The sequence below is a fragment of the Pseudophryne corroboree genome, chromosome 6, assembly GCF_028390025.1.
Source record: "Pseudophryne corroboree isolate aPseCor3 chromosome 6, aPseCor3.hap2, whole genome shotgun sequence".
Classification (NCBI taxonomy): Eukaryota; Metazoa; Chordata; class Amphibia; order Anura; family Myobatrachidae; genus Pseudophryne; species Pseudophryne corroboree.
Window position 1 is genome coordinate 467,192,050 of NC_086449.1, and position 26,726 is coordinate 467,218,775.

The 26,726-nt window shown below is 41.8% G+C and overlaps 1 protein-coding gene across 6 annotated transcripts in view; it reads right to left on the bottom strand.

Annotated features, from left to right (window-relative positions):
- PTPRZ1 (protein tyrosine phosphatase receptor type Z1) overlaps positions 1–26,726 on the bottom strand; it is a 368,376-nt gene that overhangs the window by 67,368 nt on the left and 274,282 nt on the right. For 2 of the 6 annotated variants that reach the window (XM_063927195.1, XM_063927196.1), the window contains exons 12-14: positions 22,111–23,038; positions 19,606–20,277; positions 10,891–11,035 (exon numbers count right to left, since the gene is read on the bottom strand). In XM_063927195.1, the coding sequence (XP_063783265.1) occupies positions 10,891–11,035; positions 19,606–20,277; positions 22,111–23,038 (1,745 nt within the window). Of the gene's footprint in view, positions 1–10,890; positions 11,036–15,280; positions 15,296–19,605; positions 23,039–26,726 lie in introns of all 6 variants that reach the window. The other 4 variants (XM_063927198.1, XM_063927197.1, XM_063927194.1 and 1 more) reach the window with 3 other exon arrangements.

Here is a 26,726-nt window from a genome sequence, read left to right on the forward strand (position 1 = left end):
CCTTAGCTCCAACACGTTGATGTGTAGACAGGACTCCTGGTCTGACTGTAGTCCCTGAAAATTTCTTCCTTGGGTGACTGCTACCCATCCTTGGAGGCTCGCGTCCGTGGTTACCAGGATCCAGTCCTGAATGCCGAACCTGCGACCCTCTAGAAGGTGAGCACTTTGCAGCCACCATAGAAAAGACACCCTGGCCCTGGGGGACAGTGTTATTTTTTGATGTAATTGTAGATTGGACCCGGACCATTTGTCCAGAAGATCCCATTGAAACGTCCTTGTATGGAACCTGCCGAAGGGAATGGCCTCGTAAGTTGCCACCATTTTCCCCAGAACCCGAGTGCATTGATGAGCTGACACTCTTTTCGGCTTCAGTAGTTCTCGGACCATGTTCTGGAGGTCCTGGACTTTTTCCAACGGGAGGAAAACTTTTTTTTGTTCCGTGTCCAGTATCATGCCAAGGAAGGCTAGTCGAGTTGTCAGAACCAACTGTGACTTTGGTAGATTGAGAATCCACCCATGTTGCTGAAGCACTCTCTGAAAGAGTGCCACGTTCTCCAGTAATTGCTCTCTTGATCTCGTTTTTAACAGGAGATCGTCCAAGTATGGGATAATTGTGACTCCTCGCTTGCGCAGGATCACCATCATTTCCGCCATTATCTTGGTGAAAATCCTCGGGGCCGTGGACAGCCCAAACGGCAACGTCTGAAACTGGTAAAGACAATCCTGTACCGCGAATCTCAGGTACTCCTGATGAGAGGGATATATGGGGACATGAAGGTAAGCATCCTTTATGTCCAGAGACACCATAAAATCCCCACCTTCCAGGCAGGCTATCACCGCTCGGAGTGATTCCATCTTGAATTTGAATCTTTTCAGGTACAGGTTCAGGGATTTTAGGTTTAAAATGGGCCTGACCGAACCATCCGGCTTCGGGACCACAAATAGGGTTGAATAATACCCTTTTCCCTGTTGGCTCAGGGGAACCCTGATAATCACTCGCTGTTGACACAGCGTTTGAATTGCAGCTAGCACTACTTCCCGCTCTGGAGTAGAAGGTGGTAAGGCCGACTTGAAAAATCGGCGTGGGGGCACCTCTTCGAATTCCAGCTTGTAGCCCTGGGAGACTATTTCTATCACCCAAGGGTCCACGTCTGACTGAACCCAGACTTGGCTGAATAGTCGAAGGCGTGCCCCCACCTAAGCGGACTCCCACAGGGGAGCCCCAGCGTCATGCGGTGGACTTAGCGGAAGCCGGGGAGGACTTCTGCTCTTGGGAAGCAGCCGCAGCAGGTGTCCTCTTGCCTCTACCCTTACCTCTGGCGAGGAAAGAGGAGCCCCGACTTCTTCTGGATCTATGCGACCGAAAGGACTGCATCTGATATTGTGGGGGTTTCTTTTGCTGTTGGGGAACAAAAGGTAAAAAGGTCGACTTACCCGCGGTAGCTGTAGAGATCAGGTCCGCGAGGCCGTCCCCAAACAATACATCACCTTTGTAAGGTAAAACCTCCATATGCCTTTTTGAGTCTGCATCCCCCGTCCACTGGCGTATCCACAAGGCTCTTCTTGCTGAAATAGCGATAGCATTGGCTCTTGAACCCAGTAAACCAATGTCTCTTTGAGCGTCCCTCATATATAAGACTGCGTCCTTAATATGAGCTAATGTTAACAAAATTGTATCCCTATCTAGGGTATCAAGGTCAGCTGACAGTGTATCTGTCCAAGCTGCTACTGCACTACATACCCATGCCGACGCAATTGCCGGTCTAAGCAAAGTACCAGTATGAGTGTAGATAGACTTTAGTGTAGTCTCTTGCCTGCGGTCCGCAGGGTCCTTGAGGGCCGCTGTGTCAGGGAACGGTAGCGCCACCTACTTGGAAAGGCGTGTTAAGGCTTTGTCCACTGTGGGAGAGGATTCCCAACGTACCCTGTCCTGTGTAGGGAAAGGGTACGCCATAAGAACCCTTTGGGGAATCTGCAGTTTCTTATCTGGAGTTTCCCAAGCTTTTTCACATAACTCATTAATTTCATGGGAAGGAGGAAAGTTTATAACCTGTTTCTTTCCCTTAAACATGTGTATCCTCGTGTCGGGCACCGAGGGCTCATCAGTGATATGTAACACATCTTTTATTGCAATAATCATGCACTGAATACTTTTTGTCACCCTGGGGTGCAACCTTACTTCATCATAGTCGACACTGGAATCAGATTCCGTGTCGGTATCTGTGTCCCTTATTTGTGAGAAGGGACGTTTCTGAGACCCCGACGGGTCCTGTGAGTCGGCACAATCTGTAGATTGATTACCTGCCGACGCTCTGGACTCTGCTTTGTCCAGTCTTTCATGCAGTGAACCTACACTAGCATTTAACATATGCCACATATTCATCCAATCCTGAGTCGGCACCGCCGACTGAGACACACCACTCATCTGTTCCACCTCCTCTTTGGATAAGCCTTCCGTTCCAGACATGCCGACACACCTACCGACACCCCACACACACACTGGGATATAACTATAAGGGGACAATTCCCCAAAGAAGGCCCTTTGGAGAGACAGAGAGAGAGTATGCCAGCACACACCAGCGCCAACTGACCCAGGGAAAAAAAAACCCAGATAGCGCTTTTACATATAAATGTATACAGAATTCCCTACTCACTGCGCTTTAAATATGTGCCCCCCTCTCTTATTTTCAGCCCTCTGATGCTCAGCAGGGGAGAGTCCGGGGAGCCAGCGTTCTCTGCAGCCTCTGTGGAGAAAATGGCGCTGGTTAGTGCTGAGGGATCAAGCTCTGCCCCCTCGCGCGGCGGGCTTCGATCCAGCTCGAGATTTTGAAAAAAAATGGCGGGGATTCGTAGTTTACTGCCCTGCAGCCTAACTACATGCTTCTTGCCTAAAAACGAGGTTTATTGCTGCCCAGGGCGCCCGCGCCCTGCACCCATCAGTGCCATGTGTGTGTGTAAATGTGGGAGCAATGGCGCGCAGCTACCTGCTGCGCGCTTACCTCATGAAGATCTGAAGTCTTCTGCCGTCTGACGTCTTCTTATGATCTGTCATACTCACCCGGCTTCTTTTTTCCGGCATCTGTGAGGAGGATGGCGGCGCGGCTCCGGGACGAACCCCAGGGTGAGACCTGTGTTCCGACTCCCTCTGGAGCTAATGGTGTCCAGTAGCCTAAGAAGCAGAGCCCTTAACTCTTAAGAAGTGGGACTGCTTCTCTCCCCTCAGTCCCACGATGCAGGGAGTCTGTTGCCAGCAGAGCTCCCTGAAAATAAAAAACCTAACAAAATTCTTTTTACAGAAAACTCAGGAGAGCTCCTGTAATGCACCCTATCTCCTCTGGGCACAAGATCTAACTGAGGTCTGGAGGAGGGGCATAGAGGGAGGAGCCAGTGCACACCATACTAGAAAGTTATTTTAGGTTCCCATATCTCCTGCGGAGCCCATCTATACCCCATGGTCCTTACGGAGTCCCCAGCATCCTCTAGGACGTAAGAGAAATCACTGAAAAGCTTCTATAGCTGTGTAGCTAATCAGGATATGAGGAGGCTCAATACACCAATTATTAGAGCAGTCATTATGTATGTATCATCAATAACTCTCTTATTGGGCAATAGTATTTTATTTGTATATTAGAGGGCAAAATGAATGCTTAATTTTATTGAGAGCAATATTATTATTACATACATTAAGGGGCAAAATGACTTAAGGGCCCTGCACACTTGCCGAGGTACCCAATGGCCGACATGGCCAACCCAGCGACAGGGAGTGGGGGGGGGTTTGGGGTGTGTCGGGGGGAGTGGCGTTTCTTCACTCCCCCCCCCCCCCCACCCGTGATCCAGCCCCATAGCCCTGTATGCTAATATGGACAAGATTGTCCATATTGGCATCCATGTATAAACGAGCCGGCACCAACGATGAACATACGTGGGGCCACACATCATTCATGCATACACACTGAAAGATATGAACGTTATATTATTCATTAATGAACGATATATCGTTCATTAATGAACGAGATCGTTCATATCTGTCAGTGTAATCAGCCAGTGTGTAGGGCCCATTAGTTGTTAATTGGGAACAACAAAAATAGATTTATGACAGTGGCAAGAATTATTATTTTCTAGCTTTGTAAATGGTGCTAACCTCATAGAATAATTATTAAATGACTATTGTTAAATATATTATGAGGTCTTGAAATGCCTTGATCATAGGTTCTCAAACTCGGACCTCAGGACCCCAAACAATCAATGTTTTCCAGGTAACCTAGCAGGTGCACAGGTGTATTTATTACTCACTGACTCATTTTAAAAGGTCTACAGGTGGAGCTAATTATTCCACTTGTGAAACTTGCAAAACATGCACTGTGTGGGGTCCTGAGGACAGAGTTTGAGAACCTGTGGTCTAGATCAGTGGCTCCCAAACTGTGTGCCTTGGCACCCGGGGGTGCCCTGAGGCTCTTAACTCAGGTTGGTGGTCCAGAAACAAATCAAATTATTTATGGTCAAAGTGATAGGCAAAACAAGTGCTAGTGGCTGCCAATCATAAAACATGTGGACAATCAGAAGCACAACTGTACACCACCACGTAACTGACAATAAGGATGATAGGAAGGAACAATTTACTTAATGTATTTTTTCCCCCAAAATGTATCAATAAAAAAACTTTTATCTTAGGGGTGCAGTGAAAAAAATGCTGATACTCTAGGACGCTGTGATTCAAGAAAGTTTAGGAACCACTAGTCTAGATATATTATTTCATGTCCTTAGTAACTATTTTATTTCTGATCTAAAGTAGTAGGCATTCTGCTTCTTGTATCCAGTTGTATCAATCGATTTTGTTATTATGCATTAGTAACATAATGTTGCTGTAACAAAACAAATGTTTATTAGATTCTATTATTAGCATTATTTCCTTAGTCAAAATAACTGAGGCTAATTTAATAAACACCAACATTTCACTACTTTACTTCAATTCAATAATTAAAATGTTGAGATTAAGCAGTGTGCACATCCTTTAACAAACAGTTAAACAATAAATAAAAAGACATTGAAAAAATATTAATGTTCAACATCTGGCTCTGTAAATACCGTAGGTAGATATTTCCATCTGTTTGGTGTAAGAGGTGAACAATATCATGAAGATGTGTTAAGTGTGAATGACTAATTGTCACTCAAATTAAAATGAAACAAGAGATGATTGGCATGTAACACACAAATGTACACTAGATCCCATCAATCAACAATATAGAAAAATTCTACATTGTTAATAATTCTAGCAGCTAAAAAAAAATAAAAATAAAAATCAGCATTAAATGTGCATTCCTCAACATTTAAAATGACCAGAGTGGAACCCAGTAATGTTTGCAAAGCAATTACTTTCTAGTATAGTTGAGAGCCAAATGTACATCTTGGCACACTTTTGTATTGAAATCATAATGTAACATAACTATACACAACTATAAACATCATATAACACTACAATAACTATAAATCATATACAGTATAGGGTGGAGTTAATTTATGTTGTTACTACACTATCATTTTGGGTGCTAAATATATTAATTCACCAGCATGGTGGCACAGTGATTAGCACTGGTCATGAGTTTGATTGCTGGCCACTGCCCTATCTGTGTGAAGATTGAATGTTCTCTGACACTTCAAAAGTATACTGGTAGGTTATTTGGGTTTATAGATTTTTCATGCAAGTACAGTATCGTATATTCGCCTGTTAACATTGGCTGTTGTTTAGGCCTGAGGACAGCTTTCAAAATAATTAACTTATCAGAAATCTAAATGGTTAAATCATGTGTGCTAGCATTTTCCAATAGTTTTACATCTGCATTTTGGTCCATACTGCAAATTACATTTGTTACTGCTTCTGAAAGGAGAAATAAACTTTTTATAAGTTTAGTTACTATAGAAAAGTGATTGATTCAGTCAGGAATATTGGGGGTAATTCCAAGTTGATCGCAGCAGGAAATTTTTTAGCAGTTGGGCAAAACCATGTGCACTGCAGGGGGGGGCAGATATAACATGTGCAGAGAGAGATAGATTTGGGTGTGGTGAGTTCAATCTGCAATCTAAAATGCAGTGTAAAAATAAAGCAGCCAGTATTTTTCCTGCACAGAAACAAAATAACCCACCCAAATCTAACTCTCTCTGCACATGATATATCTGCCTCCCCTGCTGTGCACATGGTTTTGCCCAACTGCTAAAAAATTTCCTGCTGCGATCAACTTGGAATTACCCCCATTGTCTGGTCTGAAACCCACCCCCTCCCAGCAGGGGCACTTCAAAAAAGGAGACTAAATGTGCAAACTATAGTCTAGTGTATATGTGCAGGTCTCCTGAAAAATGGCCACACACCATTTCCCTGGTGATTTCAGCCAGAGCTGGCCTTAGGTATAGGCAAACTAGGTAATTGCCTAGGGCATTTGATATGCCTAGGGGCATCAGCAGCTTCTGCTGATTAAAATGATGTGCAACATGCCTATATTCTGTGTGTAGCATTTCATATACAGATACAGCCACAGTCTCACACAGTATATATGCATGCTGCATATCATTTTAATCAGCAGAAGCTGCTTGTGCATCCTAGCCACACAGCAATGCAAATAAGATACATTTCATAAAAAAAGGTGCCCGACGTTTGCATTGAGGCAAGAATTATGAGGACACATCTGTATCCAATCAGAGGCAGAGGTCACAGTGTTAGCGGCAGTGTGAGTGCTGTGTGCATGTGAGGTGGTTGGTTGTGTAGTAGTGTTCGGAATGTGTAAGGAGCATTATGTGTGTCATGTAAAAATGCATTAATAACGTGCAACATATGTGTAAGGGGCACTATGTGTGTCATTATGTGTATAAGGGCATTAATAATGTGCAGCATATGTGTAACAGGGTACTACTGTATGTGTGTCATTATGTGTATAGGGGAACTAATAATGTGCAACAAATGTGTAGGGGGCACAATGTGTGTCATTATGTGTATAAGGGCATTAATAATGTGCGGCATATGTGTAAGGGACATTATGTGTAAAAGGGCATTAATAAAGGTTGTCATAATGTGTAAGGTGCATTATGTTTATAAGGACATTAATAATGTGTCTCATATGTGTAAGGGGCATTACGGTGCAGAATTATGTGTATAAATGCATTACTAATGTGTGGCATTATGTGTATAAGGTGCTCTACTATGTGGCATTGTCTATAGAAAGAGCACTACTGTGTCATGTAATTTGAATAAAGAGCAATAGGGTGTGGTGTAATGTGAATAAGGAGCAATTGTGATGTAATGTGAATAAGGGGCTCTACTGTGAAGAGTAACGTTTATAAGGTAAAGTGATACTACAGGTGGATGTAATGTGAATTATGGACACTATCGCATGATCAAATGTGAATAAAGTTGCAGTACTGTGTGGCGTAATTTGATTTGGGGTTACTATTGTGTGGCCATGTCCCTTGCCAGCAAAAACACACCCCTTTTTGGGCTGTGCGCCAAATGTTCCTATTTAAAATGTAGGGGGTACAAACACCAAAATAAGGACTGCTATGGGTGAAGGGTGATGGTGCTGGGAAAGAGGTGGAAGGTCAGAGGCGGAACCAGCGGTGGTGCTAGGGGGCACCAGACAAAATCTTGCCTAGGACATCATATTGGTTAGGGCCGGCTCTGATTTTAGCAATGCTGCTGCTACTGGCGCAGGACTCTGGAGGGTAAGTATTGAAATAAATGGGTACAGGGTGTGCTGTGTGGCCCATGTGCACCACAAACACTGCACCCATTGTAAATATGCCACTGCCTCCCAGCAGGGCCAGCCTGAGGCCAAATGTTTAGATAAGTGAATATATACTTAGGGCGCCACCATAAGTATTGTTGCCCGAAAAAATTAAGGGAGCGTGGTCTCATGGGAAAAGTCCAGATGTAGTGCCCCTTACACATTATACCCACCGTAGTAGTGCCCCTTACACATTATGCCTACCATTGTAGTCCCCTTTCACATTATGCCTACTGTTGTAGTGCCCCATACAAATTATGCCCACTGTTGTAGTGCCCCTTACACATTATGGCCACTGTTGTAGTGGCAGCGTGGGCTTCAAGGAGAGGTTGTTTATTCTGCGTGTACAGTACTGTGAAGAAACTCATAATAAATGAAGCAAGGGCTACATGGAGTGGTAGTTTCTATTGCATTTATTCACAGTACTGTAGTTGGGTATGCTGCCATACATGGCGTGGTGGCGCACACACCCCTGCTTGCTTGGTGAGTTTCTGAGCAGGCGCTGCACAGGGGGGCATAACAGAAAGGGTCAGGTTTAACACATTTCACTGGCACAACTGAGCCAGGTCGCACTCCTCTATGCTGTGCCCTACTCAGCTGCATACCCAGCGTATGCATAAAACCATCCCTGCCTCCCAGGTTATTTAACAGACCAACAGCATGACAAATATTTCCAGCAGGCAGCCCAGCAGAAGTTATGTTTCCCTGAGCAACAAGAGAAATTAAATTCAACAAGGAATATCTAGGCCAGACCTACTACAATTTGTGCCTGCTCAGTGATAGATTTGGCTTCAATTAGGCTTATTAACTATAATTGTATTGGGAAACTACTACTGCTGCTGCCACAATTACTACTAATATTACTACTACTACTACTGCTGCTGCTATTGCTACTACTACAAGTACTGCTGCTGCCACTACTATGAGGGGCGTATGTTCATGCCAGGTGCCTGGAGGTGAAATAGAAGGTGCTGCCACCCGAGTGGTTCCAGTAAGCACGTGATGACGTCCCAGTGACTTGCTAATGGTACATCTGGGAGAATAAAGATTTCTAATTGAAGCTAATTGTGGCGATAAGGAATCTCTATTTTTAGGTGCTGGCAGCAAATGATAATAAATAGAGCCTTGATGGGTTTTTTTTATCAAAAGTCAGAGAGAGATATAATTGTGAGAGATAAAGTACCAGGCAATCAGCTTCTGCCTTACATTTTACAGACTGTGTTTGAAAAATGACAGGAGTGGATTGGTTGGTACTTTATCTCTCACAATTTTATCTCTCTCCAAGCTTTGATAAATACCCCCCTTAAAAGTTTTATTATTATAATAATAAGTGCATTTTATTAAAACCAACTTCTGCTTTCCTTTTTTCCTCATGTAGGACACAGCAGCAGAGCTGTAGATCATTGGCCCTCATTCCGAGTTGATCGCTAGCTGCTTTCGTTCGCAGCTCAGCGATTAGGTTAAAAAAGCGGGACTTCTGCGCATGCGTATGGGGTGCAGTGCGCACGCGCAATGTACTTTCACAAAAGACGAAGCAGTGTCACACAAGGTCTAGCGACGCTTTTCAGTCGCACTGCTGGCCACAGAGTGATTGACAGGAAGTGGGTGTTTCTGGGTGGTAACTGACCGTTTTCGGGGAGTGTGTGTAAAAACGCAGGCGTGTCGGATAAAAACACAGGAGTGGCTGGGGAAACGTAGGCATGGCTGGCCAAACGCAGGGCGTGTTTGTGACGTCAAAACAGGAACTAAACAGACTGAAGTGATCGCTAGGTAGGAGTAAGTTTCCAGCTACTCATAAACTGCACAATCTTTTTTTGTACAGAGCTGCGATCCTTTCGAGCCCCTCTGACAGCTGGAGCCTGGCAGCAAATGTCTCCGTTGTCTCTGGGAGTTACACCACTGACTACTACTGCTTCTGCTGCTACTACTATTGCTGATGCTACTACTACTGCTGCTAGTAGGCACGTGCCCCTATTGACATTTAAGAAAATGTTTATTTTAATTTATTCAAGTGCAGCAATACAGTGTGCTAAGATGTGTGCCAGTACTGTGGGGATGGGAGGTGGTGGTGGGGGTGAGCATCCGCCTGAGTCAACAGCACTGCAGCCAAGGACATGCAGGCAATTGTACAAGCATTAATTTCCTCAGAAAACAGCATTAATTCCCTCAGTGCACTGCACCCTAGGAAACTGGCTGTTGCCCCCTTACCCCCCCCTCCATGTGTCTGTGTATACCTTTGCAGGGCGAGGCAACCATTGGAACAAATACAATTTTGGGAGCAGAGCCTGGCAACAGGCAACTTAACTGAGTCTCAGGAGTGGAGTCTGTGAAACATCTGGTCACTCCTTCATCAGTCACCATGAACCATCTCTACCTCTCATGGCTAGGAGCTGGGAATTTTTCCTGACTCTCTTTGCGTTTCTGACTATAATCTCAGTGGATAGCTGAAAGCAATATGCCCAATGATCTACAGCCTTCATACCTGGGGCCATATGGTTTAATCAACAAGCGGTCCTGGTGGTGCAGCCACCTTCTGCCTAAGGTGATGCAGTGGAATCTGGAGAGGATATATGAACTCTGCAGCACTCAGTTATCAGTTGTGGTACCGCTATCTATTTGTTTGGTCAGGGAGAGACCCCCTCCCAGTGATGGGGGTCTGTCGGCTCTTCCTGTTGCCTCCTTGATGGCCCTGACTTTTAGTCTCTTTGTTTAATTACTATGTTGCTTGAGGTAGGGTTCAAAATCAAAGTGCGGGTTAGTTGGTAGGTATAGATTTAGGTACAACAAGTGTTCCTGCTCTTCTGCTAAAAGTGGATGTATGATTAGTTGAGCTTTCTGTCTGAATTTGGCTAGGAACCAAAGCTTAGCTGCCTCCAAGGGCTAAATGCTGATATCCCTGGTCTCATTACATATTGCAGCATATTACTGTAAGAAAACTGTATTTGATTAAAAAGTTCAGCTGATTCCACAAGTTATATGTACTTCAAAAGCAGAAAGTGGGCACTTATGGAAACTTAAGTAATACCAATTGATAGGTACACTTTAATTTAATAACATAATTTTTTTTAAACAAAATGCAAGAAAATTATGCATAGTAAAAAATATAAATCATGAAACTTACCGCCAGTATATAAGAATACCCACAAGTACCACAAGACAGATAAAGGTCAGGGATGACACGACCACAAGTGGTATAATTGTCTTCTCCTGTGATTCCAGACCTTCTGCTAGACCAACACGAGATTCATGGCTACTATTACTTGCCTCTGTAGTCAGAGAAAATGGAAATCATCCATATTTATGCAATAGCAGAAATATATCATACAACATTCTATATAGAGGTAGATTTATCAAGCAGTGGAAATGGCTGACTGATTATACTTATCCCGAGATAGAATAAAGACTTATAGACTTTTTCACACACCTTGCATATCTTGTGGCCCTCTATGGTCACCTTTTCCCAAGTGCTTATATTTTGGCAACTGCCTGCTACAGTAAGTGTAGCCCTTGTGTTTCCTTGGCTCACTTACCTTAATTTACTCACCAGGACCTTCACATCATATATTTGCAGAAGAAAATACATGAGTAACATGTATAATAACACTTCTGGTAGCACTAGCTAACAAAAAATGATCAGGTAACCATGATGTGCACTGATGACACTTCTGTATTAAAAACATATAACATAACTCCAGCTATGTTATTTACAAATAATATTGTTACAGTGTGGGGAAGGTAACAATATATTGTGTATCATGCAGTTTCCTATAGGATTGTTAGGATATGGAGAGACAACAAACCTAAAATGCAAGTTACAGTAATATGATATAATAGATCTCTTGTCGTTAGTTCTCTGTTTTCAGCAAATTCAGACTTAAAAAGGCCAGCAGTCTTGCCTATCAATGGCAATTTCTGCTGTACATACAGTAGGAACAAAATATCCCCCCATGCTTGCAGCTTTATCTGAGACATCTTCCTGTAAAGCTCCTGCCAATCTTCCATTTATATTTGTGAACTTTACTTGCATTTTAGGGCTAGTGGTCTACAGAATGGAATGGGGAACAAAGACTGGTCTTATTACCATGAGTAACTGTTTCTATAGACTTTTTCTTTAAGATTTATTTGGTGTTATAACAATGTTTAAATGGTGTGTCTACTGGACTATTATTTGTTTTCATAAGTTGTTAGCACATTTCTAAAAAAAAAAATGCTTTGAAAAAAGAAAACTATGAAACAGTAGGAAGATGTGTATTGCTGCAGATGAATGGACAAGTCATGGACCCAGGACAAGAGTAATAGTCACTTGCTGAAGAAAAATAGTTACTAATTGTAAGTAAATGAAATACACAGTGGCCAGTCTGACAAAACCAGAACTACCAGTGATGGAGGCTTAAAGTGCAGCTGTTGCTGAGGGATCCCAACCCATTGCTAATATGGAAAAGTACCTGAAATTAAACACAAGATGATTGGCTGAAGAATTCTATACGTGATGATCAAATTGTGCTTACATACAATTATTTTAGACTATCAAAGAAAGCCAACTAAAGGGTCCAGGCTATATAAAGAGTACTTTAGAAACAGTAGAGTGCCTATAGTAGGTGGTATTGGAGAAACATATTTCAATGTGGCAGCATTATTACTACTGCTATATAGTAGGGGAATGTCACCTTCACTTTAATGTCTCCCCTACACTCTCCAGGAAGATACTAGTAATACGTTACTATGTGTATGCCTGGACTGGAAAGCTACCCATTGTCAGCAACATTTGTGGACCAATTGCCCGAAGATGAAGTGGTCAGTTCTGCTCATATATTGGGAAAGTCAGGAACTTGTTAACAAAGGGAAATAGTTGTAGATTTAATCATTCAACACCCATGCTGAATACAAGGCTTACTGATGTCTATCACAATTCCCCTCAAACCAGCCATTTCCAATCTATAAAAGCAGCAAGTCAAAAGTCATACAGTATCTCTGTATATTGCCAAGAACCTACTTTTTATTAAGCCCTTTATCATTTGTATGTCTAACTTATCTTCCCATGTATTTTTCACGTAAATCTGTCATTTTATTGTAAGTGCTAATTTATGTGTAACGCATCCTGCACAGAAAGTGACTATACACATAAACACACATATACAAATATAATTATACACATATCTAATATCAATACTGTGAATATGTCAGTTATTTTATACTAAATCAAACAAAAGCAAATCTGACAGTTATAGAAGTTATATATAAGTATATATTTTCATGTTGTTGCTTTACCTACAATAAAGTTCTGCATTAATGTTTACTTTATGTTTTAAGAAAAGTACAGCAAAATCATTATGTAGGCTAGTAACATAACAAACACTGTTTTAGAACATGCATGCAAGCTACACAGTTGTGTATAAATATCATACATATATATGATATTCATTTATTAGTCCATGCAGCTCATGCTTCCATCCTACCTCCATGTTATATATAGTATTACAGCATATACATACAGCCAAGGAAAAGTGTTTTTAAAATGATTGCCTTGGTATGATTTTATATTATTAGAAGTACATCTTGCTTGGTTCTGTAATACATTTTTATTTTACACAGGTGCAATATATTATGTTACGGAAGCTAGAACATTTACACTGCTCATTGTTTAATTCACATGGAGAATACAGCCAGACCCAGCGTGAGGTCTTTTGATTGTGACTCCATTAGCATACTGTAGTTGCCAACTGTGGATAATTTCCAGGGACAGTCCCAATTTTTTCACATTTTTCAATTTTTGTCTTTGAAAATGCCCATTTTTGTCAGTATTGACAGACTGGATACAATTTATGTAATTCTGTTTATTTATTTCAGTTTTTAGTGTTTATTCTTATTCTTTGGACTAATATTTATTAAAACAGAATATTTAAATCTGCAATCCCATAATAAAAAAAAAAATGTGCTGACATCTCACTAATTGGCTTTAAAAAAAAAAGTTCCATGGTATTGTTCTGTTTTCTTTAAGCTGGGTAGACAATAAGCAATATGTCATCCAATCTGGCAGATCAGACCGACATATCGCCCACATCACCACATATCGGGCAGTGTGTATGTCACCGGTTGCTAGTGACGTCGTCGGCTTGATGTGCTACATATCAAACCTGATGATATTATTAGCGTCCTGTAGTAGTGAAGGACGGTACATAATCGTTCCATCCTTCATTAACATCGTTTCAGTGTGTATGGGGAATATGGGAGGATGTCGGAACGAATGCGCAAACGAAATTGTATACCCGGCTTTACTGTCCTGTTCAAGCTGCCACTGATGATTTACAATTTACTAAGTGTTATGCAACTGCCATGCTGCCATAGTCATGTGACACATGATTTGGGGGGAGACATACTAAGCAGTGAAAACAGTGAAGTGAGCCAGTGGATAAGTTGCCCATAGCAACCAATCAGCATTGACGTAACATTTATAATTTGCATACTATAAAAGTATACAGAGCAGCAGATTGGTTACCATGGGCAACTTCTCCACTGGCTCACTTCTCCACTCTTATCACTGCTTAGTACATCTCCCCCATGTTGAGAAGAGGGTTTTTTAAATGTCCCTCTTCTCAGCATGCTCTTTTGCATCACAAATCACTGTCATGTGCATTGAGGGATGGCTCTGACTCATCAATCAGGTGACCTCTCCTCAGGATTGAGCTCGATTGATAAAACACATATGCATTCCAGCTGAGAGACACTGCGTTATATCAGTGCATTCTCGGAAAAATTACTTCAGATTCAGGATCAAAAGGTAGAAATTGTTACATAAAAAAAGTATTTGTTGGATTGCAGTTTTACCATTCATATAAATGTCAATAGTGACATGCATCGGGTCTATTTATAAAGCAGTGAAAAGTGTGGTGAAGTGAGCCAGTGGAGAAATTGCCCATGGCAACCAATCAGCATTGACGTAACATTTATAATTTGCATACTATAAAATTATACAGAGCAGCTGATTTGTTGCCATGGGCAACTTCTACTCTGGCTCACTTCACCACACTTTTCACTGCTTCATGAATAGACCCCAATCAGTAAGCGTACAATCATGGATGCATTCTGAAGTACAAAGGGGACATCTAGGCAGAATCACTTTTGAGAAGCTTAGATGCACCTACCTAGTAATGACATGTCCCTGGAAATGCATTTAAAATGTTGGGAAGTATGCAATAGGAGTTAGACATGTGACCTTGCAGGCCAACAATAATTTTCCCTTTAAAATATGGAGTTGCAATATTTTCTAAATGAATCATATTGAAGCAGTATTTGAATTAGATGCAGAAGGCAGCTGCAGCTTAGCTATACAGCACTGTAACTGGTGACACAGTACTGTATATTATGCAGACCAGTAATTGGGAAGTGCAGCATCATGCTTTTATCTATGCAGAATAATCTTACAGAAGCCATCACAAGTGATACTGAGGACATGCAGATGACATCTTAGCATGGAGCATACAATGCACCATTTACATGTGATGCGGACGCACCTTGGTTAAAAAACTCTTCATGGCATCAGAAAATAGGATGTGGGCCATGGGGCATTTGTGGGTTGGAAGAAAAAGGAGATCATAACTGTTCTTATTTTACAATGTAGGCTCTCATATCTCACATGCAGCTTATATTGTACAACGCGTTTAGCTGCCCCATGCAGTACTTCATATAAAACAGCAGGTTAAGCACAGTTATACATCCCTAACATTACACATCATTATCATCTATGTCTGCCCCATCGTACCATTAAAGCTCTCTATATGGCTATCTCTCATTAGAGCACAAGAAGTATAAATCTTTTACAGGGAAGAAAAGTCTGTAATGATCAATTACCTATATTTTACAGGAAAAAGGAAGAGATGTGTAAATAACCTTTGCTGGAGCCTCTATACAACGTGTTACATAATGTATAATGAAACTAATGGAAACCATGTCCAGTTGCGCTCTATGAAATAAGACATGTTCTGAGTTTTGTTTCAGAATTCCCTTATCACGGTAGTGTCAGTGTTGTTCATGGGGAGAATGGCATAAGCACATGCTGCAAATACATGCTCATATACTGGACCCTAAGATAAATTGTTGCTATGCTAGGGCAGATTACAAATGTCCTGCTGTATAGAGAGACAGGGAGCAGTATAGGTGACCAATTCCTACCCTATTAATGCAATGATGATAATCTTTGTAGGAAAGAGGTGACTGATGGCTTTGGGGTAATACCTGTAGAAATAATTCACTTTCAGAGATGGACCTGGTATCACAGTGCGGATATCAATGCTCCGCTGTGTAAATACAGTACCCTCCTCCCATTAGTCTGAGCATTTGTGAGGTTAGGCCCATGGCCCACCTGTCAGTCAGGAGCTCATACTGTCCTGTCTTAATTACTTCACCATATGCTCAAAACAACAACAACAAAAACTAATGATAAAATAAAATAAAAAAGTAAAGAAAATTAACCCAGGACCATTTCTACAATGAGCCTTGGTAACTGACCAGGCACAGGCCTGGGTAACCTACATAATAAACAGAGCCTTGAGTCAAGGTAATTAAAGCGTTATTAAGTACAGTATGATATCTATTATACAACAGCGTTTCTCACACTGTGTACTGGAGTGTCCTATCACATATTTCTACAGGTTCTATTAACATAGCAACAACATTACAGTTATTTAAATGTGACACTGTAACTGGAAGCATTAATTGTGATTTCATAGTTTCTCAGTTCAGGTTTGATAGGATATGTAATATAACAACATATTAAGGCTGTTCATGTGTCTAAAACGTGTCTTCCACTGTGCTCCTCAGGGAACGCAGTTCAACATATTCACTAATAATATCAGTAAACTATGCAACTTATCCTGACTGTTCACATAAGCAGAAGTTTTGCATAGTGACAATGAATGGATATCCTCCCGTTAAAAAAAGGCTTGCTTAAATGAAAAAAAGCATCTATGCATAATACTTATACTGTACTTTCTTATGCAGTGATTAAGGGATTCCTGTGAAGACATCGCCATCTGGTGGGTAGATCTATTTATTGCACATACTGCATAAGTGCAGTACTAGCACAGTATAAACATATTTAAAAAAAATAAAAAATCATTTTATTTTATAGAGATTATGATTTTTTTTTTAAGAGGTGCAAATGTACTTTAAATCACAGTTCCAGCATCAGCTTTCTGAGGAGGTTTTTGTGTGGGTATGTACCAGTGCCGTAACTAGACATTTTAGCGCTGTGTGCAAGAATCAGCATCGGCGCCCCCCCCCACCACCACCACCACCCACCATACACATACCATATAAAAAAATGGGCAATGCGCTCCGAAGGCACGCGCAAAAATATAGGGGCATGGCTTCAGGGGAAGGGGCATGGCCACAGAGCTCCCTTTTACACATTGCGGCAGACAGTCCCCCTTTTTACATATTACGACAGACAGCGTCCCCCTTTTTACACATTACGGCAGACAGCGTCCCCCTTTTTGAACATTACGGCAGATAGCATCCCCCTTTTTACACATTACAGCAGACAGCGCCCCCTTTTTACACATTACGGCAGACAGCGTCCCCTTTTTACACATTACGGCAGGCAGCGTCCCCTTTTTACACATTACGGCATACACCGTCCCCCTTTTTACACATTACAGCAGACAGTCCCCCTTTTTATACATTACGGCAGACAACGTCCCCCTTTTTACACATTATGGCAGACAGCGTCCCCTTTTTACACATTATGGCAGCCAGTCCCCCTTTTTACACATGACAGCAACAGGGCCCAGTTTTTTTATACGAGAGAGAGAGTGTGTGTGTGTGTGGTCACCTGTGCGACGATTCTTTCAATTTCCAGGCAGAGTGTGCCGATGGTGCGCCTTCAGTGCATTTGCGCTGTGGGCAAGGCACCATCTGCACACACCTAGTTACGGCTCTGGTATGTACATATATGTGTGCTTAGTCACCCAGTCCCCTTACTAACCAATATTTTCTGTTATTTAGGTTCAAGTGAGCAAGATTTATCAGATGGGTTTTGTGCCAAAAATTATAAGATTTCAAAATGACTAAAACATATATATTAAAAAAAAAAGTAAAATACTACATTTCATTCCTCTAGTAAACTACAAAAGTCACGGCTTTCTAAACAATGTTTCATATGAAAAACAACTGTAGAAGTAATTGGCTGCAGTTAAATGTATGTAATCTAAAAACACTGCCCATGTCATTCAAAACAAAGTCCTTGGCATAATATAATATCAAATTGTAAAAGTGAATTAGAATTCCAAATATTTTCCAATGTATATAAATTAATATACCGTGTGTGTGTGTGTGTGTGTGTGTGTGTGTGTGTGTGTGTGTGTATAAATATTGTAAATAAACCAAAAGCACTGTGCTGCACATTAGAATATCAAGGTCACAGAAATATCACAATGAATTTTAAGTTAATTGACAACTATCTGGTTTATCGTTGTATTGTTTCTAAAAGTAAAATTATGATTTTTCTCATCAGCACCTTACACATGTATATTTATGCTGCAGTTTGATATATAACACACAAACACAAGCAAGTACTTGCTTCACAAGTGATTTCAAATGTAAAAAGAACCTGTTGAATGTAATTGCTGGTCAGTCTGTGCTGTGTGGCTGCCCCTAAGTCTATTTGTCTCAATGTATCCAATAAATAGCATAAATGTATTTAGCCATACTTACTTATATGATGCATTTAATTTATGAGTACTATACTAAAGTAAAAGGTATAAAAAACAGATGTACAAGGTGGCCAAAAATGTGAAAAGTGGCCTTATTTGGAGTCATCATCTCCTGTTTGATTTGTATCAGCTTATTCGACTTCTCTTCAATAAAAATATTGCATTAAAAAAAAAAAGTGGCCATGGGTTTCCACAAATCCAGGTCTGCCTGAAGTCACAATCACCGTTAGATGTTCTGTGCAGTTACTATAGAGGATGGATATTATTGCCTTTTTAAAACGGTCACGATTAATTATGCTTTTCATAAAAATAAATTGAAACTTTTGCCAGATGCTGTCAGAGAGGGTGGATGACACCTTTAAGGTACAATAAGGTTCTGCGTATCAAGGTGAAAGTGGAACAATTACGGTGCAAGATCACATTTCCCTAAGACACACATAAAGAACAATCTTGCACTGTAAATACCAACTTTGTGCTTTGATACTAAATCCCCAGTCACTGGGGTCAAACATTATTTCTTTAGAACATGTTGCAGAAAATCCATAATTGAATCAAAGCATGCTGCATGCATTCATATGTAACAATTGGTTGCATTGCTGTTACATTGTTTAATGCGTTTATTTTGATTAGAATCCAAAGCGAAGGAAAGCAAAGCAGAGGAACCCAGTTTGAAGAACACATAAAAGTTTGCCGAGGCTAGTGCATCCATAGCCAGAGTGATTAAAAGAAGCGCAAGCTATGTTAGGAATCATCATAGTTGCTCAGGTTTAATATTACTGTTTATTTTAAGACATCACTTACATTGCAAAAGTACTAACTAGCTCAAAACAATACTGTATCTAAAATACTGCAGTCATCAGAATAAAGAAAAACACACTTACCATGGATATGTCTAGATTGCTGGCTGGAAAAGGCCTATTCACTTTTACTTAACTGAATGATTCTAGAAACTTGGATGACATGAAATGTACCACTTGTTCCTTTCACACTCTCTTTTTCCCTAATTTCCATAACACTGGTTTCATACTACATTATAGATAAGAATATTGCAGATGTTTCACAAAAACATAATAAATTTCAGAATGTACGAGACAATATTTGAACTCTCTATTATCTCCACCACTAACCTGCCTCAGACACGTTGACTACTGTTGAACGGTCACTAGTTACAGATGGTGGTGATGTCATTTCAGATCCAGGAGTTATATCTGCTTTACCTGGTTCAACTGCAACCTCAGAGTCTTTGTCTCTGTCATTAAGGTCAGAGAAGTTAAAATCTGTAGAAGTCTCATTATCACTAAGACTATCTGAGGTACTTTGACCAGAACCACTTTCTTCATCACTAGTCAGCACTGCCCATGAATTGGTCTCAGATGTAGTTTCCAAGGCAGTATTATCAGTCTGAAGGTTAGTTTCCAGTATAGCTGAGTCACTGTTCTTCCTGGGTTCAGTGCTTGCAGGTGTTGTCTGACTTCTTTCTTCCATACCAGGGCTTGTTTGGCTGTCAAATGCAGAGGCTGATAATGCACTTCCTTCTTCTGGTTGATCGCTTGGTTCACTCATACTTAAATTACTGTTCTCCATCACTCTTTGTACATATCTATCAGTACCAGCTACTACATTCTCCTGGGTTTCTGTATGTGAAATGGAATCTGTTCTAGCTACAAGATAACCATCATCCACTACAGAAGCACCCGTTTTGGTATCAAAGCTGACGGTAGATAACACATCAGTTGGTGTTTGAGATGTAGCTGTTAACATTGATAATGTGCTAGGACTCTCACTGTTTGGAGAATCAGCTGTAACAAAAACATATACATTTGGTAAAATATCAGGATGGTGAACAGATTCTCTAGCTTCAGTATCAAGTGCAGAGGTGGGTAACACACTGCCTTTAGTATTTTGCAAAGACACAACAGGAATGCCATGCGTAGGATAAGCATATGGCAGCATATGGTGATATACGGTAGATTCTTGCTGTGTTAACGTACTGACAGGCAACACTGGAGTAGAAACTGTATGAGGACTTGCAGACAAAAAGGAAGGCACAATATTTACAGGGTGAACAGTTATGTCATTACCATATGAAAGTGATACAACTTCATTAGAATTTACATTAGTGATCATATGAGGTGCAACAACATTTTCATGCAAGACTGACATTGTTTGCTCTTGATATGTAGCCTGAACAGAACTTCGGGACAAAGAGCGCCCAACAGGTGGAACATATGAAGAATGCAGCAAGGGCTCAGTGTTAGCACCAACAGAAGAATGCAGCAGCAGCAGCAGAGAGCCAGCGTTAGAGCCTATGTGATGGGAACTGGATGTTTTATTCAGCACTCCAACACTGGGCACAATGCTAGTATTAGGCAACTGTGACATTGTTTGTGTAAATGCCTCAATAATGGCTTTGTCTGGTGTCTCATACAAGAATTCCTGAGTTGGCAAAAGAAGCATATCTGTAAAAGCAGAAACAGTGTTTGAGGTTGCAGCATGCTTAGCTTTAAGCAATATGTCACCAGAGGTTGTAGATACAGCATTCAGTGGCTGAACAGGTAGCAGATTTTCTGACAATGCATTAATGTCAGCCTCAAAATTCCTAGTAGTGGGAAGAGATACTGGTTGGATTTCAGGTGAAGACTGAGTTTCCCTAAATACATCAGATGAAGATAGATCTGTCATCACTTTGTGTTCTGTACGTGAAGCTATTTCACCATAAGTAGTAGTAGTCTGCAGTCCAGTGTCAAAGTCATCTATTTTATGACCTGTGGGGATTGGGTTACTATGATTAAGCTCAGTGGCGGTATATTTAACGCCAACTACTGCAGAAGCTGAGGACTTGTTATGGCTTCTCAAATCATCTATCACATCAATAAAATCCCCACTACCAGAGAATGTTTCTGAATTATCTCCATCACTAAGTGCGGAGCGTGTAGGCTGAAGTAAAACATCTTGTATCATTACAGTACTTGGGTTAAGATACAGTTCAGTGTTAAGCATTGTAATTAAGGTACCCTGGTGAAATAAGCCAAGAGAATCATGCACAAAGGCCGAAGAGTCAGGAGAAACAGCAAAAGTTTCTGTGGAAGCCAAATGATTAGACAAAGCAAAAGCAAGTTCAGACACCGCAGAAAGTGCATGCAGCTTTAAATCAGTGCTTGGAGTTTCAAGTTGAGAAATCAATTGAACATTATTAAAGGTGTCACCCTCATTAGCAAATGTTAACATCTCAGAAGCAGCATGAACAGTCTGATGTGGTTTCACATCAGAATAATGTGTTTGGCTTGGCTGATCTAATGCATTGATTTCAGGCAAGGCCAACGAAACATGCACAGAAAGTGTATCAGTTGCAACAGTCTGAGTGACTTTTGAAAACGTTTCTGAAACTGCATGATGATAAAACATTTTACTAGTGGAAGAAGTGGAGGAAAATGTAAGCATGGGGACGTCATCATGGGCAGACAGGGAAGGTTCAAATGACAAATCAACACTGGGAAAAACAGGTGTGGCATGCAGGATCGGACCAATATCTGAAGCGGCAGGGGTAGCTTTCAGGAACTGAGTGCCAGACAACAAGGAAGTAACGAGAGGAAAAGCTTCACTACTGTATGAGGGTTGAAGAGGTATCTCACCATTAGATATTGGCTGTGTTGTCTGAGAGAGTACCACAGTTGCAGCAGAAGCAGAGCCATGTTGTCCAAAGCCTGGAGAGACAGACTGAAATGTATTAAGTGGGGAAAAAGTAGAAGTCGAAAAGTATGCCTTCTCTAATTCAGGTATAAAAGCAGATGGTGCCAGCTCTGCAATGCTGGAAGATGATGGTGATGGTGATATAGTTTCACTTGCATCAACCAGACTAATCACACGGTTCTTTTCTTCTGTGGAAACAGTAGGTTGTGAGGTAGACTTCAATACATCAAACTTCTCATCAGGGGTTGTGTTTAAAAATACTTCATCAGTGTCAGGGAATACATCTTCAGTGATATGAGGTGGTGGAGACTGTGAGAAAATGTTATCTTCCTGAGGTGTCTTTTCTTGAATAGATGTTGCAGTAAGAATAGCTGTAGTAGTGAATGAGGTGTCATTGGAAACGTGGAGAGGTTTCTCATTAGGATATAAAATTCTCCTTTTCCAGGATGTAGTAGTCATTGGAAGATCATTAATAGCATCTGTCTGAGCAGATGATTTGGTAGTGTCTGAAATGTTTAGCATCCTCAACTCAATCCTACTTTTTAGCTCTTTACTCTTATGGTCTTGTGCTTCTTCATCATCTTCATTAGTGCCCACTCTATCCTTATGGGCATTGGCACTTATATCATCTGTAGTTTTGATTGTAGACTTTAAAGTAGAATACAACAAATTTTTAAGTCGGTCCTGTTGCACATGTGATTGCACTGTCCAAGATTCTAGTGTAGCTTTATATGGCTGAGAACCCTGCTCTTGTGTGTACGGAGAAGTTGTAGCTTGGGCTCCTTGTCCCTGAATTTGGTTTTTAGTGCTTTTAGTGCTTAAAGGTATTTCAAAGTTGCTTTCTTTTTCTTGTATGTCTACTTCACTGTCCTGTAGAAAAAAAATAGCTATTTTAATAGAGATATTTATTATATACAGATAAATATAATATGCTACATTATATGCAACTAAACTGGAAGACTTGTACTCCCGAAAACATTCCAGATTTATGAAGGTACCATACGGGTGATATTGCTGCAACTTATAGGGGGCGGCTTACATATACTATCAACCCTATGGGGTCATTAATCTGCAACCATGGAGTGTCACACTTCCTGTGTTACTGATTTCTTTAGAATTATGTTGAATCTAACTAATCTATACTGTATATCTAATTTGTGGCCTGATTCTGACTAGAGATGAGCGGGTTCGGTTCCTCGGAAACCGTTCCCCCCCGAACTTCACCCAATTTACACGGGTCCGAGGCATACTCGGATTCTCCCGTATGGCTCGGTTAACCCGAGCGCGCCCAAACGTCATCATCCCGCTGTCGGATTCTCGCGAGATTCGGATTCTATATAAGGAGCCGCGCGTCGCCACCATTTTTCACTCGTGCATTGGAAATGATAGTGAGAGGACGTGGCTGGCGTCCTCTCACTTTGTTTCAGGGGGCTGCATATCTTTATTCTGGGGACCAGCAGTATTATAGGAGGAGTACAGTGCAGAGTTTTGCTGACCAGTGAACCCCAGTATTATACGTTGTCTGCCTGAAAAACGCTCCATATCTGTGCTCAGTGTGCTGCATATATCTGTGCTCACACTGCTTTATTGTGGGGACTGGGGGCCAGCAGTATTATATAGGAGGAGTACAGTGCAGAGTTTTGCTGACCAGTGACCACCAGTATACGTTGTCTGCCTGAAAAACGCTCCATATCTGTGCTCAGTGTGCTGCATATATCTGTGCTCACACTGCTTTATTGTGGGTACTGGGGACCACCAGTTTATTATATAGGAGGAGTACAGTGCAGAGTTTTGCTGACCAGTGACCTCCAGTATTATACGTTGTCTGCCTGAAAAACTCTCCATATCTGTGCTCAGTGTGCTGCATATATCTGTGCTCACACTGCTTTATTGTGGGTACTGGGGACCACCAGTATATTATATAGGAGGAGTACAGTGCAGAGTTTTGCTGACCAGTGACCACCAGTATTATACGTTGTCTGCCTGAAAAACGCTCCATATCTGTGCTCAGTGTGCTGCATATATCTGTGCTCACACTGCTTTATTGTGGGTACTGGGGACCACCAGTTTATTATATAGGAGGAGTACAGTGCAGAGTTTTGCTGACCAGTGACCACCAGTATACGTTGTCTGCCTGAAAAACGCTCCATATCTGTGCTCAGTGTGCTGCATATATCTGTGCTCACACTGCTTTATTGTGGGTACTGGGGACCACCAGTATATTATATAGGAGTACAGTGCAGAGTTTTGCTGACCAGTGACCACCAGTATTATACGTTCTCTGCCTGAAAAACGCTCCATATCTGTGCTGCATTGTAGTATATAGTAGGAGTACAGTGCATAATTTTGCTGACCACCAGTATATAATATATAGGAGTACGGTACAGAAGGCCACTGCTCTACCTACCTCTGTGTCGTCAAGTATACTATCCATCCATACCTGTGGTGCATTTCAGTTTTGCAAAGTTTGCTGACCACCAGTATATAATATATAGCAGTACGGTACAGTAGGCCACTGCTCTACCTACCTCTGTGTCGTCAAGTATACTATCCATCCATACCTGTGGTGCATTTGAGTTGTGCGCAGTATATATAGTAGTAGGCCATTGCTATTGATACTGGCATATAATTCCACACATTAAAAAATGGAGAACAAAAATGTGGAGGGTAAAATAGGGAAAGATCAAGATCCACTTCCACCTCGTGCTGAAGCTGCTGCCACTAGTCATGGCCGAGACGATGAAATGCCATCAACGTCGTCTGCCAAGGCCGATGCCCAATGTCATAGTAGAGAGCATGTAAAATCCAAAACACAAAAGTTCAGTAAAATGACCCAAAAATCAAAATTAAAAGCGTCTGAGGAGAAGCGTAAACTTGCCAATATGCTATTTACGACACGGAGTGGCAAGGAACGGCTGAGGCCCTGGCCTATGTTCATGGCTAGTGGTTCAGCTTCACATGAGGATGGAAGCACTCATCCTCTCGCTAGAAAAATGAAAAGACTTAAGCTGGCAAAAGCACAGCAAAGAACTGTGCGTTCTTCTAAATCACAAATCCCCAAGGAGAGTCCAATTGTGTCGGCTGCGATGCCTGACCTTCCCAACACTGGACGGGAAGAGGTGGCGCCTTCCACCATTTGCATGCCCCCTGCAAGTGCTGGAAGGAGCACCCGCAGTTCAGTTCCTGATAGTCAAATTGAAAATGTTACTGTTGAAGTACACCAGGATGAGGATATGGGTGTTGCTGGCGCTGAGGAGGAAATTGACAAGGAGGATTCTGATGGTGAGGTGGTTTGTTTAAGTTAGGCACCCGGGGAGACACCTGTTGTCCGTGGGACGAATATGGCCATTGACATGCCTGGTCAAATTACAAAAAAAATCACCTCTTCGGTGTGGAATTATTGTAACACAAATGCGGACAACAGGTGTCAAGCCGTGTGTTGCCTTTGTCAAGCTGTAATAAGTAGGGGTAAGGACGTTAACCACCTCGAAACATCCTCCCTTATACGTCACCTACAGCGCATTCATCATAAGTCAGTGACAAGTTCAAAAACTTTGGATGACAGCGGAAGCAGTCCACTGACCACTAAATCCCTTCCTCTTGTAACCAAGCTCCTGCAAACCACACCACCAACTCCCTCAGTGTCAATTTCCTCCTTACACAGGAAAGCCAATAGTCCTGCAGGCCATGTCACTGTCAAGTCTGACGAGTCCTCTCCTGCCTGGGATTCCTCCGATGCATCCTTGAGTGTAACGCCTCCTGCTGCTGGCGCTGCTGTTGTTGCTGCTGGGAGTCGATCGTCATCCCAGAGGGGAAGTCGGAAGACCACTTGTACTACTTCCAGTAAGCAATTGACTGTCCAACAGTCCTTTGTGAGGAAGATGAAATATCACAGCAGTCATCCTGCTGCAAAGCGGATAACTCAGGCCTTGGCAGCCTGGGCGGTGAGAAACGTGTTTCCGTTATCCACCGTTAATTCACAGGCAACTACAGACTTGATTGAGATACTGTGTCCCCGGTACCAAATACCATCTAGGTTCCATTTCTCTAGGCAGGCAATACCGAAAATGTACACAGACCTCAGAAAAAGAGTCACCAGTGTCCTAAAAAATGCAGTTGTACCCAATGTCCACATAACCACGGACATGTGGACAAGTGGAGCAGGGCAGACTCAGGAATATATGACTGTGACAGCCCACTGGGTAGATGTATTGCCTCCCGCAGCAAGAACAGCAGCGGCGGCACCAGTAGCAGCATCTCGCAAACGCCAACTCATTCCTAGGCAGGCTACGCTTTGTATCACCACTTTCCAGAAGAAGCACACAGCTGACAACCTCTTACGGAAACTGAGGAACATCATCGCAGAATGGCTTACCCCAAATGGACTCTCCTGGGGATTTGTGACATCGGACAACGCCAGCAATATTGTGCGTGCATTACATCTGGGCAAATTCCAGCACGTCCCATGTTTTGCACATACATTGAATTTGGTGGTGCAGAATTATTTCAAAAACGACAGGGGCATGCAAGAGATGCTGTCGGTTGCCCGAAGAATTGC